Genomic DNA, 15,307 nt, shown 5'->3' on the forward strand with positions numbered 1-15,307 from the left:
ATTTCAAGGCGCCTGCTGGCCGCTTGGCCAGACAAAATGGATGCAGAGGCAGTAATACCATGGAGAAGCTTTGCTAAACCCTTGATACACATCCATCAATAGCTGCATCCACTTCCCTTAAATAAGACTTCAAACTTGATTGATTGTATGCCCTTACCGTACATAGTTATTATAATATTATGCTCTTACCAGTATAAAATGTTGTTAGTATATATTTGAAATATTCTTCTAAAAGTTTGTATGTGTACTATTATTCATAACAAATGCCTCAAAACTCGTTGTACATCAAGGAAAAGATTCAGAATTAAAGATAGTGGACACTTCTTGATAATTTTGATTTGGGAGAACTGTGTCTGGTCAGGTCTAATCTAATTTCATAGTCATTGCTTTACCTCATAATGAGGTTGACGGAGAGCTTAAGATGTCAGCCCTGCCGTTTTTTAGTTATTCATATGTTTGCATTATTGGTATTATTTTTAATCTGAAATTACTTTGCAGAAATCCTTGTAAGCCTCTTGTCTATCTGGTACACACTCAATAATATTTGTAAATCCCATAACCAGGTACAAGTAGCATGCTGTATGTGGAGAATGGACAAAGAGTGTTTCCTTGTTGGTCCCTCTGTTTTGTGGAGCTCTTTTATATTTAATTGAAGTATAATTGGCATTCAATATCCTATTAGTTTCATGTGGACATCATAGTGAATGATACTTATATACAGTACAAAATGACGTCCACAATAAGTCTAGTTACCATCTGTTAACATACATAGTTATTATAATATTATTGACAATATTTCCTATGCTGTACATTTCATCCCAATGACTTATTTTTTTTAATAACTGAGTTTGTACCTCTTAAGCCCCTTCACCTATTTTGCCTTCCCCCTTTTCTCTCCCCCCTCCCATAACATTTGTTTCCTGTGTCTGTGGGTCTGTTTCTGTTTTGTTTGTTTTTGTTTGTTTAGATTCCACGTTTAAGTGAGATCATATAGTATTTGTCTTTCTCTGACTTATTTTACTTAGCATAATACCCTCTAGGTCCATCCATGTTGTTAGGGATGGCAATATGTCATTTTTTTTATGGCTGAGTAATATTTCATTGTGTATATATATCTTTTTTATCCATTCATCTATTGATGGGCACTTAGTTTGCTTCCATATCTTGGCTATTGTATACAGTGCTGCAGTGAACATAGGGGTGTATGTATCTCTTCAAGTTTGTGTTTTCATTTTGAAGGGTAAATATCCAGAAGTGGAATTACTGGATCATGTGGTAGTTCTATTTTTAATTTTTTGAGGAGTATCATGCTTTTTTGGAGCTCCTGTTCTCCCATAGACCAAATAAGGACACCAGTGTCATTCAGAATATTAAGGATCATTAATGTTGAGTCTTTTTTCTGTCTCTTTGGATTAAAAAATATATAAATTGAAAGTTTTAATGTTTTGTTCCTACTCCTCTAATTAATAGCCATGTGTACGTCATTTTGGAGATCACTGCCTTAAAGGGCAAGCAGATGAGGGTGTGTTTAATCTGACTTATAATTGAATTTAGAATATAAAGGTGGCAGTATTCCAATAGAAAGCGACCTTGGAGATCAATGCTTTCAGACCTTTTATTTTAAAGACAAGAAAACAGGCCCAAGGAGCTAGTGATTTGCTCAAGGTTTTTCAGCTATTTGATTGGACTGACCTCTGGTAGCTCTGATATTGCCAATAGAACTGCGTATGAAAAATTAAGGCAATGGAAAAAAATTGGTGTTTTTTTTTTTGTTTTTTGGGGGTTTTTTTGCAGGCTTGTTCTCTCTTAATAGTACTTTTGTCCTGCCTTGTTATTTATTACTATATTCAGGCACCTACCTTTAAATAATTATAGGCTTTGTCTTCAGCTATATATGGGAGAGAGAATGGATAGTGTGTGTGTGTGTCTCTGATGAGAAAAGGTGGTGGAATGATAACCAGATTCCTCCATCATCTAATGATGGATTACAGGAAAGTAAACTTTAGTGACACTGGATCTGAGTGATGCCCACATTCCTTGCTGATTCTTGGGTGAGTCGGTCTGATAATTGCTGCCATACTCCTCCCCCACCGCTATAGCAGCTTTTGGCTTATATGGCCATCCGCTGGCTGGCTGAAAAACTCTGGAATCATTTATTTAAAAGGACTAAGCACAAAGGCCTCTCAGGGTAACAGCAAGGTAACAGAAGGCAGTTGGCTGGTCTCAGACCATGACCAGGTAACAGTGCATTCCTCGGACTGTGGGGACCTGTGAGGAAGCAGAGGGAATCTAATAGGGTTAGCAGAACATATGGAAGAGAAGAGGAAATTCCTTGGCTTCCTTACTTATAAGATAAAGGGATTAGACTGTCATGCAGTGATTGCAAAGATACTCAAACTTGGAAGTTTTCTTCATTTATGTAAAATTATATTTTTTGTTTTTTTGTAAGATTTTATCCAGTTAATTGATAGAATTTTGTGCAAAATATGATTTTAGAACTGCTATTTGATAATCTTGGACTTTACCTTTGAAAATGAACTTTAAAAATATACTTTTAAAATTCAGAGCCATGGGTCTCAAATTTTTGTTTCTTATACTATTCTTAATGTGAGAGTCTTGGAACATTTTTGTTGCAGTTCTGTTTTTGGGTATTGCCATATTTTGCTTTAAAAAAATGTTTAGCTATAACTTCCAAATAATAGTACCCATATTAAAATTAATAATGAATATAAAATCAAGAAAACTAAATTTATTTGCTCCCATAATTATTGCATTATACAGTTCTCCAACTTCCAATTTTCTAATTGATTTTAATATGTCACATACGAGAACTTGTCTTATATTCACTCATTCTATCCAGATATTCAAGGGATTGTGTCCACAATTACACAGTTTTCTTCCTGAAAACACTAAGAACATTTTCCCATTTATTTGAAGGATGGGGAAATTGGAAAAGCTTAAGCAAAGACAGAGAAAACATTATATTTTCATTGATAACATATAGTATCATTCCAGCTTGGATAAATTACTTCATATTTTAAGTTAACATTTTTTCCTAATAAACTGTTTTAATTGACAGTGTGAGGGTATTGCAAAAGAAAAAAAAGTTAATGCATCCAAATTTTATTGCAAGGGAAAAATAAGAATCAAACTGAAATAGAAACACTATTGTTGAGAGTTAGTTTATGCTGCGGTTCTCCGGGATATACATACATCTTACAGTTAAGAATGAATTTATTTATATGTAAAATATTCAGTTAGCATCACTTAAAGGTGTAAAGGAAATGCTTTTTACTATCATTAACTAAAGCTCATTTTCTTTTAATTAAAACATAACAAGTTGATTCATTTCCATTGTTGGTAGCACAAAGTTCAAATGGTTTTAATAAGTGGCTTAAAATAAATCACTGGGATAGTATGTAGGAGCAAGGGCTTCCCAGGTGGAGGTTTGTATTATTTATGTATTAATTATTTAATAAATACCCTTTAAGGGTCAGGTACTTACCCTGCTGGAACTTATAGTCTAGAAGGAAAAGTAGTCATAGTACTTCTCTAGGTAGGGTTGGGTTTTCTTCAAAAGGAAGACAGGAAAGAGGAAACTACTCCTTAAAGAATACTGAGGCATACCAAGTATTATGCTAGGGGATTTTTTCATAGGTTATCTCGTTTGGTCTTTGTGACAAACGTACAGGGTAAATGCTATTTTCCCTTTTTTTTAATAGATGAAGAGGTGTTTGCGTACTCTGCCCCAAAATCATGCAGCAAGTAAGAACTGTGGTTTGAACAAAGTCTGCCTAACTCAATGACCCTGTTTTTGTTGGAAAGGAAATGCAAATTGTTGAGAAAAGCATAGGCAGCCAGAGAATTTGACTCTTCCACGGTTATGTATGTAATCTTAGTATGATAGTACTGATGACGTGTATTGTTCCAGGTATTCAATAAATATTAATGAAATTAATGAGAAGTTAAGCTATCTTGTTCTACTATCCAACAGACTCAGCTAGAAGACAAGCTGATAGGGTACAAGGGTGGCTGTATTGTTTCATATTTTTATATAGTTGAAATGATCTGAAATTCAAGTGCTCTGCTTGTTTTCACCTAAACTACTTTTGAAATGGATTTGTAGTGGCTCCTGGTATAGGAAGATCATTAACAGAAGGACAAATTGATCAAGAGTTTCACATTTGGACATTTCTTGATTCAATACCAAGCTTCCCATTCTTTATTGGCACTTTAAAAAAGTATTAATTACTTAGATCCTTACACGACAAATATTGAAAACTATCTTCAGTAATGAATTTTATGGAATATAGAGTATGTAGAAATTTTCTCTAGATAATAATTTCTTATGTAGACCCTTAGTAAAAGCTAAAGCTGTATTAAAATTATCCTTAAAAAGCTTTTTTCTACATTGAGGTTAAGTGATATCTTTGTATGAAAGGCCAAGCTTTGAGAATGACAAAGGAAAGATGATTAGCTTGCTCCAGACATAACTAGCCACGCACTGAGACTGTGATCTTTGGCACGCACCTGGGCTGTGCCTTTGATTGTGATGAACACCATACATTTTAGATAACAGAGGCGCTGGTGGCCAAAGGGACTTTATTTTTTAATTTGAAGATCCAGGCTATTATCCAGACAGAATACCACCCTACTTTGCAGGAAAATAAGCTGTAGCATTCCCTATCAAAAGGATGGAAATTGACCTCAAAAAGCAGCTTTGGATCTTCTCAAATGCCTGAATGAGTAGTTGGCTTAGCTCCGGAGTTCCATGCCATAGAGCATGAAAGAAGTGACTTTTGCCTCAGTATTGCTCTTGTAAAAGGTCTGTCTTAGAGCAGCATTATGTCCCAATGGGTACAAATAAGTAAGTTTATTATCCTGTTTAGTGGAGTTATTCAATATTTTCCATCTAAATGCTAACCAGTGCCTGCCTAGTATGAGGTTTGTTTTGGCTTTAAGAGGATACTGAGCTGTTCTCTCTGACAGTCATGAGTGGGTTGCTACGTGAGGGCCCTTCTGAATCTGCATGGTAAAACCAACTTATTAGCATAAACAAGATGGTTATTTCCCTATCTTTATGGCACAGAGAACTTATACTTTGTTCATCTTAAGAGGTTTATCATGTTACTTAAACATGAAACTAAATAATAAGATATATGTTAAACTAAGTTACACTGTTTAATATTGCAATCTAATCTGTGAAAAGGAGTTTTATATTTAATCCTGAAACATTAATAATACACACACTTGGAAGCCCCACTTATACATAAAGGTGTATACTAAGCTTAAACATAGGCAAGGCTTACAGGCAGTTACCTGTCATTAATTGGAGGCTTTGAAAAGTCTCATGTTGTTTCCAACACATTTCTCAGTAAAGCATAGTTATCATATGTATTAGTAGTAGACTATTATTAAACAGTTACTGCATTGGATTGTAGTGGAACAGTTATTATTACACACAGTTAATATTGGATTGGATTGATCAGTTGTTATGAAACATAGTTATTGCATTGCTTTGTCATGGAGCAGCTTGCTTGTAAAACTGAAAGCACCAAGTGAACAAGACAAACAAACAAAGAAACAAAAACTCATAGACACAGACAACAGCTTAGTGGTTACCAAAGGGTAAGGGAAGAGGGGGTTTGTAGAAAAGGGAAAAGGAGGTTGAAATATGGTGATGGAAGAACTGACTCTGGGGGGTGAACACACAATGCCGTATACAGATGGTGTATTATAAAATGCACACTTGAAACCTATGTAATTTTACTAACCATTGTCACCCCAATAAATTTAATAAATAAAAAAATTAAATAAAATAAAAAAGAATTACCTCAGAGAATTGCCTTTAAACAAGTCTTTAAGAATTAGTATGAAACAAAAGAGAATTAACATATTTCTGAAAATAAAAGTTCTTTTCCAGTAGTTCTCAGTTTAATGTAGTCAATCGGATCTGTCAAGCTATGTGAACAACTAAGGAGAAGTTTGATTCATAATAACTATCATAAGGCTTGAAGGTGCAAAGAAACAGTATATCTGTTCTTCAGAGGAAGCTTGAACCTCTATAGTTCCTCAATCAAAAGGAAACTGGCTGAATTATTCCAAAACCTAACTGTGTTATTCTAATGGTCAAACCCATTATTTCATTTACTGAGATCTATTAAAATACATCATTTTGTAGATAATTTTGGTCAATAAGCTGCTTATAAAAAATACCACCTAATAAATTTCTCTGAGTTGTTTGAAAAGGTATCTTATCTAGTGGGAGGTGGTTAGTCTTTCAGGTAACTGTTTTGAAGTATTCACTTTCCCTATTGCCCAGATAGGGTGAGGTTCTTCATGCCCATAAGCTAATGATCTATTGATTTGAAGGAAGCCTTTCCTAGAGAGGTGGAGCATAAGGATAAGGATTGGCAGAGATATACAAAATGATTTATTGAGTTGAACTCTCTTTTCACTTTTAGCAAACTTGTATCCCTTCTGTCTAATAATGTTACATAGCAAACCAGAGAACAGAAATATTAGAGAAAGTGATAAACACTTAAGATGAATATTATCAGTATAAGATACCCAAGACGATATGAGAGATTAGTACTGAGGCCTAATTTTTCTATGATTTCTACAACTCACCTCTTGAATTTAGGCGTAAACTTAGTTATGCCATATATTTTACTAAATTTATATATGATTCAAAGGCTATTGGTAGAGGAAAGTCGAAATGAAAGAACAGTTTCTCCAATCCCGATTGTTTAAATTAAATTTATTGGGGGTGATAAAATTAATATAAATTATATAGCTTAATAAAATTATATAGGTTTCAAGTATACAATTTTAGTAAAATAAATATAGGTTAATAAAATTATATAGGTTTCAAGTATACAATTTTATAATACATCATCTATATATTGCATTGTGACCCAAAGTCAAATCTCCTTCTATCACCGTGTTTGACCCCTTTATCCTCCAATCTATATTTTTTGTGAATATGCCTTTAGCCAAAAATTTCCAACTTCCACTTCTCATCAGTTGTGATGTTTACTAATAGATGCATGCAATTTAAATAGAAGATTGGATCTACTTCTCACACTGGCACTCACATACGACTGTGTACTAAAAGTCATAGAATACGTGGGGCATATTCCTGAAATGCAACCTTACTTAAAGATTTAAGGAAGTTGATTTTAAAGCAAACACAGATAAAGGAGACTGCAAAATTCACATTAATTGTTAGGATAAATCATACAAGACTTTGGTGTTTACAGCCTGTTTGGGTTTTCCCTGCTCCAGCACTTCTTTTGTCATTAGGGTAAGTAACTGGAAACATTTTAGAACCCTTCAAAGTCACTGCATGAATATTAATGGGAGGAATATATTCATTTAAATTTAATAAGATTATTTTAATGGAAATCAGAATCAGAAGTTTATAAAAATAGCCTGAAGCCCACAGACTGTAGAAATTCACTTTTGAAAAATCTAGATATATAAAATATATGAAGTCCAAAAAAAGGAAGTTTGGTCAGGATACTATATTTCAAAAGAGAGTTGTTAGCTATTGAGAAATATGACTCCCCTGAGGGTCAGAGAAGATGTATCAGTTTGCATTCGAGAACTTAGAATATTATAATTGTAGAATTTCTGATTTTCCCGGAATCCCTGTAGAAGGTAATTGGAGCAGAGCTCCTGTAAAGTGGTAATGGCAGCAGCTCTGTACTGAGTGTTCTACCTGTGCTAGGCGTTGTGCACAGTGCTTTACATTCACAGACTCATAATACCTTGTAAGGAACACGTTGCCCCTTTATACAAATGAGAAAACCAAGACTCAGAATCAGTGACTTGCCTGGGATCTCACATTCAGCTAGCTCCCCAATCAGCCTTCAACGCCAGGTCTTTCTGACTCTAGAGTAGTGTTTCTATAGTCTGCTGCCCCCAATGTAGCCAACCAGTTTGTTACAGTAGGAGAATTATCTTCTTAGTCATTTTCATTCTAAGGAGCTCTAAAGAGTGACCTAAAGTGTCTAACTTTCAGTCTTCTGACCTAAAATGTAGTATAACCCAGAAAATTGAAAGAGCTCTCAAATTACAGTTTCTAAATAATTTAGATTTAACTTTGAAAAAAGAGGAGAAATTATATATCTTGGGAATTCAAATGTAATTCTTGTTTTCAAAAGGAGGAAGATAGGATGACTGTTGAGTACTACTAATCGTGATGTGACATTCCTGAGCAAGCTTTTTAAAGACAAGGGCACAGCAACCACTGGGAAGCATGTGGATTCACTAACAGCCAGATTTGCTTCTTGGACAGGCTCATAGACTATTACATCCGTGACATTCAAAAGACAAAGCACCTGACCTTGAGCATGGCACTTTGCAAGGTCACCTCTCAATATCTTATAGATAGAGCAAGATAAACAGAATTTAGGTTCTAGAATACATTGCTGGATCAATAACTAGTTGAACAACTGTACCCAATAGGTGATTGATGTCTAACTGAAAAATATTTTTTGGGTGGTGTTTCACATGGCTCAGTCCTCTAGCTCACAGTAATTCTTATCAGATGTCTATATAAAACACTTGATTATCTAACTTTTTTGTTTGAGGAAGAGAGAATACATGTCAAATGAACCCATATCCGACGTAAAAATATAAAATCATCCTAACAGGGTTCAATAGGCAGAAATATGGAGGACTGTTCTCAGATTTAAAAACTGAGAAACACAAATACAAATGGAGAGTGATATGATTTGAAGATTTAAATTCATTGGATTTTATTATTAGATATTGTTACCCTTAGACATAAGAAATATAGCTGTGTAATCCAAAATAAATTAATGGATTCCCTTCCTTTTGTCAGTAATGTAGAATACTAAAGCTTTTACCACATAAACTCATTCAGAATGATACACCTCACAGATAAATTGCACCTATGTAGAGACTTTTACTCAAATTATATTAGATGCATATTACAAACTATGAAATACAATTAAACAAACTCACCAAATGGTCTTTATTTTATGATGCTTTTGTCTAACTCTGATCCAGTATTTCTCCCTCCTAAATAGTTTTTGTAATCTTCCCTTTGCAGGAAATTTTTTGAAAAACATTTAATTTATGCAATTACTTAGCTTTAGTTATTATATCTGTATATCTATTTACAGAGAGCATGTGGGAATTAAATGAAAATACCAGGGGATGGGAAGGGGTATACCAAAAAAATGCATACAAGTGGACACTGGTCAATGTTGCTCAAGCAGTAGTGCGCCATAATCAGAAGTGTTTGAAAGAAAAAGAAAAGGAAGTGTCTGGACGCTGATGGTAACCACTTTGAGCACCTCTTGTAATTGCAGAAGTCAAACATGACTTGTATTCATCTTTTGCTATCGATATATATTGAGTATTACAATTTTAATACAGTTTTTCTTTTAAAATGTGTATACATTTTTTTGGCACCCTCTGTATATCACCTTTTTTTTTATTGGAACTGCTTTCTCTATTACCATGTAGACTCCATAGTTTGAGGACTTTGTCAGTCTTCATTGCCAGGTCCCTAGAACTTAGGACAGTGCCTGGCATATAGTAGTGGGTTCATAAATGTTTGTTAAAGGAAATAATGTCTCGGATGATTTTGACTAAGTTTATCTGCTGGATATTAACTCCATATATTATAGTTTGATGTTATCCCCATGATTATCAGTAATTGGTTTGATGTTAGGCAGAAGTGAACAATTGCTGAATAGGCACAGTGAGCATGAAAAGAAGCTAACTAAAGTTCGAGGTATACCTTATATCTATTGGAGGTTAGTTGTGCTAGATTACAGTATGCAGGGCAAATCCATTTAATAGTCAGATACTGTAAAATAATAAAAGTATTGGCAATTGGTACTAATTATTTTCACAAGTATATGATCATTAAGAAGAGACTTGGTGCATTATCATGTGAGGTGACATAGGAGTTAAGGTAGTAGAGCCCTGGCCCAAGAACTGGAGTACTCAAGTTCTAATCCTGATTCAACCACTTATTAGTTGTCTAAACTTAAAGAAGTCACAGTAACCACTATAAATCTTAGTTTCTCCATTTATAAAATGGACAAAGAATACCAATTATTTCATAGGGTTAGTGAGAGGATTAAAAGAGATTAGCACAGGATATGGCAAATTATAAGTAATAACAAAAGCAAGCAATTATTGATGTAAATAATAGCTATTTCAGCAAGGGACACCATACATTATGATTATCATCTCATTTATGCAAAGATGAAATTTCTTCTCAGAGAGGTGTGACCATCCCAGGGTGCAGTCAGAAAGTTGGGAAAAAGCACTAGAACCAAGTCCCCCAACTTAAAATCTGATTTGTGTTCTAGCTATGCGACTTTAACATGAGAAGAATGCTAGAATAATTTTGAACTGCCAGCCAAAGTATAATGTGTCTCAATGGCCAGCCTTTCAGGAAGAAAAAGCAAATGAGTAAAAGGAGAACACAGAAAAGAAAAAATAGAATGCCCTGGCCCTATCGCATCTGCACAAATAGTGAATACTGAGTATTGTATCTGCTGTTCCATAGAGAGAGGAAGTAACTTTATTTTGTAAATATTTTTATAATTTGATTTTAAGAGTCAAAATTATTTTATATATTTATGTATATTTTCACACTGTTAAGAGACAGGACTTCTCCCTCTTGTACATAAATCTCTCTCTGGGCAACATACAAGATTTGAACAAAATTTAACAATGTAGTATACTTTATCACAATGATATTTTTCAGTTGTGTGCTATCATTCATGTATGAACCTCATTTATTTATTTCCACAGAATGCTGAAGTTTCTGTTTTTGAAGTAAACATACGCTTTGTTGGTGGACTACTCTCAGCCTACTATCTGTCTGGAGAAGAGGTAAAATGAAAAGTAGCATGTAAATGTGAATTACGGTATCTTAAAATTACATTTTTAGGGCAAAATATATCTTTTGTGGTATATATTTAGGGGATAGCCACTGAATTTTCCTTTTTGATGGGCCTCTAGTAAACACTGGATGTCATTATAATATGTACTAATTAAATGAGCATGCTGAGAAATTTGGCAGATTGTGTTGTCAGGAAATATTAAACAATGGCTCCATTATGTTATATATTGTGTGATTACAACTACAAATTACATGTGCCTATGGATAAAATAAAGAGGTCTAGTGTAGTGGCAGACTTGTGGATGCATTTTTTTCTTTAAAAATTATTTTAATGTTTAGTATAATGTTAACTTAATGAAAACTTTTTGAAATGAAGAAAGCTTGCCAAGTAAGATATAAAAATTACAGTATTTAAGAAAATAAGGGAGTGAGTGAGATATTTCCAATGAGGTGTTCTGTAGGCCAATTTTCCTGTGTAAAGTGCTTCAGAGCTCTTCCTGGAGCAAGGCTTAATTCATTTTCTCCTGCTCAGAGCAAAGCAGGAGTTTTTAATTTAGCTGCCTTATTTTGATAGATTAAGAAAGGATTTTTGTATCATGCTCGTAAAGAGCATAAATGCTATTTTCTTGAAAGGTTTTGGACAACTTTATGAATAACCTAAGTGTCTACTAAGAGTTGCTGGAATAGATCTCAACTTTATGTTGACAGTGTTAAAAGCTGACATGAAGGAAAAACAGGCATGTATTTCAATTGCATGTCCGTCAGATTTCTGTTACCATGTTTACCTGAAAATAAGATCTAACCGGAAAATAAGCCCTCACATGATTTTTCAGGATGACATCCCCTGAACATAAACCCTAATGCGTCTTTTGGAACAAACCTTAATATAAGACCCAGTCTTTTTTCAGTGAAACACGGTAGCCTCAGCAAGCTAGCTGGGGAAAGAGTGGATCTTACGTAGGGTAGTACTTCATATATTTCTGTGCTCCTTCAAAAAAATTTAATAAGAGCAATAAATGTTTAATAAGAAAAGCTGCTTTAACATTGTCTGGTCTCTCAAGTACTTTTCTAGCCATAAGAAAACAGTGTGCACAATCTTAAAATTCTGTCTCTTTAGATTTTATTCTACCATTGAGCTTTTCAAAGTTAAATAGATGGGTTCTTTATTCCCCTGTATCTTTTCTGTTTACATGTTAAATTGTGTTCTTCATTATGGACTTTATCATCTTCTAAGCCAGGGTAAAGAGGCCATCTGGTATATTATGCCTCTTTTTCCAGTCACAAATGATTTCATTTCTTCATTTTGGTTTAGGGTGTTCTAAGTATTAAGTTAGAGAATACATGTTTTTAAATAAGCATACCTAAAATTAACTAATGTTATTTTATTTGACAGGTTTCTGTTTTTAGAATACTTGTCTTTGAGTATCCAATGCCTGAGTGTTCTCACGGTTTTTTACATGGCATACTTAGGATGACCTTGGTTTTAACTTTTTTCATCATTTATGTAGAGGTGAAACAATTTGGAGGAAATAAGGACTGCATTCTTCTATATCTGGGCTCAAATAAGAAAATAGAGCATACAAAGAGAAACAGAAACAAATACATGTATTTTTTCATTCATAACGATGTTTTAAGTTTATGTATATATATATAGTCATATATGTGTTTGTTTCCATATGTTTGCTTATAGACATATAAGTATTTATTATGCATACTTATATAGATATAATACCCACAGATAATATAGTTTCCCTACAGATAAAATCATTTGCCTAAGACCTTGGAAGGGTATATTTTTATTCCATACTTAGCTAATCTTAGTAAACAAAGGTGTAAAAAGACTTTTGAAAATTGAAACCATTGAAAATACTACTCATTTAGTATATTTGTTTTTTCCTTATCCCTGTGCAAACATTGTTTTTATTATATCTAGATTTTCTGTGTTTTAATTTTATGATAAAAATGTTATTTAAGGTATTTCCTTTCTGTTACACTATTTTGTTTGTTTCTATAGCATACATTTTAATTTTACTTCGTGAGAATTCATCTTCTTAGCATAGTTTTTGCTTAACTATTTCCTAAATGGTGGACAGTTGCATTGCTTCCAGTATTCCTGTATTTTGAATAATGTAGCTATAATCAGTCAATAAATATTTATTCTCTAAAGTGGGATTGGCAGGTGAGAAGTGATTAGTTCCAGATTCTTTCAACATCATCTCCTGCTTCCTTCCACTGCTGACAGTTACTTCTCATTGACCAATGCACTCAGGGGAATTGGCTATCAGAAATGTGATCAGGAGAAATCATTTTATCCCCAAGCCTGTGCTTAAGGTACTTGTCTCCATACCAAAATGAAAAATTGAGCATCTATTTAATAAAAAGAACATGAACATGGCCAAATTATGAATAAGTTGGTTTCAGATTGATGATAAAGTTTTATACCATACAGTTTTATGTACATCAGGGTATTTACTAAGATAATCTAAGAACATATATCTTCCTAAATTATCTCATAAAAGATCTAAATTACAATAATTTAACATTCTGATTTCATCCCTGAGGATCAGGATTATTTTGAGAACATCTTTGAAATCATCATCAGAAGTATGTAGGCCTACATTGATAGACACTCAAAACTCTTAAATTTATATTACAAAAACAGAAGAGGAAGTACCACTCATTTGTGTTACATGCTTCAGGAAAATTACAATTAGAAACACTGAACAATAATCAGGAATGCCAATGAAACACTAAACCTATCAAAAGAACAATAGAAACACTAAATGGCCGTTGTAAATTTGGATTACAAGGATATATTCAGAAGCTTTAAACACCCAAGCTCAGTTAAAATATCTCATAGTACCACTGGGAGCAAAAAAAGTCAAGCCACAAGATTTTCAAAGTCTATATAAGAAATGCAAACAACTAGAAGAATTACGAACAGATAGGATAGAAAAGATGAATACTAAAAGGAGTAATCAGTGTTAAAGATAAATAAAAGAAATAGCATAGCTCTATTATAAGCTCAAAAGAATTTAAAGTCTTCATTGGAGACAGTAAACAGCAACATCTGGACCATCATTACCCAAAATATGTTCTGCAGACCACCAGTTTCTTTAGATATGGCAGGATAAATCTGTATCTGTATACACACATAAATAAGTCGGAAAAAGCCACGTCCTGTATTCTTCCTTAGACATGCACAGTGCATAGAAAAAGAAACAAATTAAATTTTATTTATCCCTGTGTTTTTCATACTTACTTAACTATAATCCCCCCGCCTTTTTTTTTTCCTGTAACATTTCCTAACACTGAATTACAAATATTGTTTCCCAGAACACATTTTGGTAAATGCCACTATAGAATAAGAGTAACCAAAGCAAGAAGATATTGAAAATCGACAAATGAAAAAACAAGACATTGTAAAAGAAGATGATACACATAGAAAATAGCATGTATGAATATACATATTATTTTTCTGTTTTACAACAGAAACCAGTGGCTATATTAAGCAGCAAGTGAATTTTATAGGACATAGTGATGCCACAGAATCAGAGAGAAGACTGAAGAACAGGTTAGAACTAACAGTCTCAAGTTGCCACAGAAAATCTCTGTGGCCATTCTGGCACATCCTAGAATTAATAAACATACACTGTTTTTTATGTTCTGGTCAAGAAACAAAACCCCAGGAGAAAGAGGTCAATTGGCAGTTTCAGTTACTTGTGGCCACTTTGGGGATTTGGGGGAACGAAAGAGAGGATATGACAGAAGAAGTCTTCCACAGGATTTGAATTCAGTATCCTGTGAAGACCAAGGATAGGAAGTATGACTAATTCCAGAACAGGAAATTAATGCCCTATTGAAAGGGTGGGAAAAATACATGTTTGGGAGCCGAAAACAAACAAACAAAAACAAAAAAGTTCACTATGAAAAATAAAGTTGTCAGAGAAAATAGACAAACCTATGGAAATTGAAAATGTAAAGAAATACTTGGAAAAAAAACTTTTCTGAAGTTTCTGAAAAGCTACTTTACTCTGTAAATTAAGAAAGAATATTTAGCACTAACACAGTCTTTAATTCTTGTTTTAAGCAGTGTGTTGTAAGTATGTTTTAAGTAGTATGATTTAAGTACGTGAGCTAGAAAAGCAAAAGGCCAAGTCCTGGAAATTAAAAAGATTGAAGAACTAGCTTTCAATGAGAAACAGTAATGAGAACACCTGATCCAAGACTGGGGAAACACATATAATGGATTCTTACATTAGGTCAATTTAGTCTGCCACGATAGCCTTGATTTGGAAAGTGGCCAGAGGATTTCCCCCAGATTCACCAAAAGAAAGCTGCTCCACACACAAGTACAAAAGATTGCTGAAGGACTTACTGAAAAGCAGAAGCAGGTGACATCATTGAGTT

General features: G+C 33.7%; 1 protein-coding gene across 2 annotated transcripts in view; it reads left to right on the plus strand.

Annotated features, from left to right (window-relative positions):
- Nucleotides 1-15,307, plus strand: part of MAN1A1 (mannosidase alpha class 1A member 1) — a 158,082-nt gene that overhangs the window by 48,255 nt on the left and 94,520 nt on the right. For both annotated transcript variants that reach the window (XM_081040532.1, XM_081040533.1), the window contains one exon: nt 10,807-10,887. In XM_081040532.1, coding sequence (XP_080896658.1) covers nt 10,807-10,887 — 81 coding nt within the window. The remainder of the gene's footprint in view (nt 1-10,806; nt 10,888-15,307) is intronic.

This window comes from Rhinolophus hipposideros (genome assembly GCF_964194185.1).
Source record: "Rhinolophus hipposideros genome assembly, chromosome: 3".
NCBI lineage: Eukaryota > Metazoa > Chordata > Mammalia > Chiroptera > Rhinolophidae > Rhinolophus > Rhinolophus hipposideros.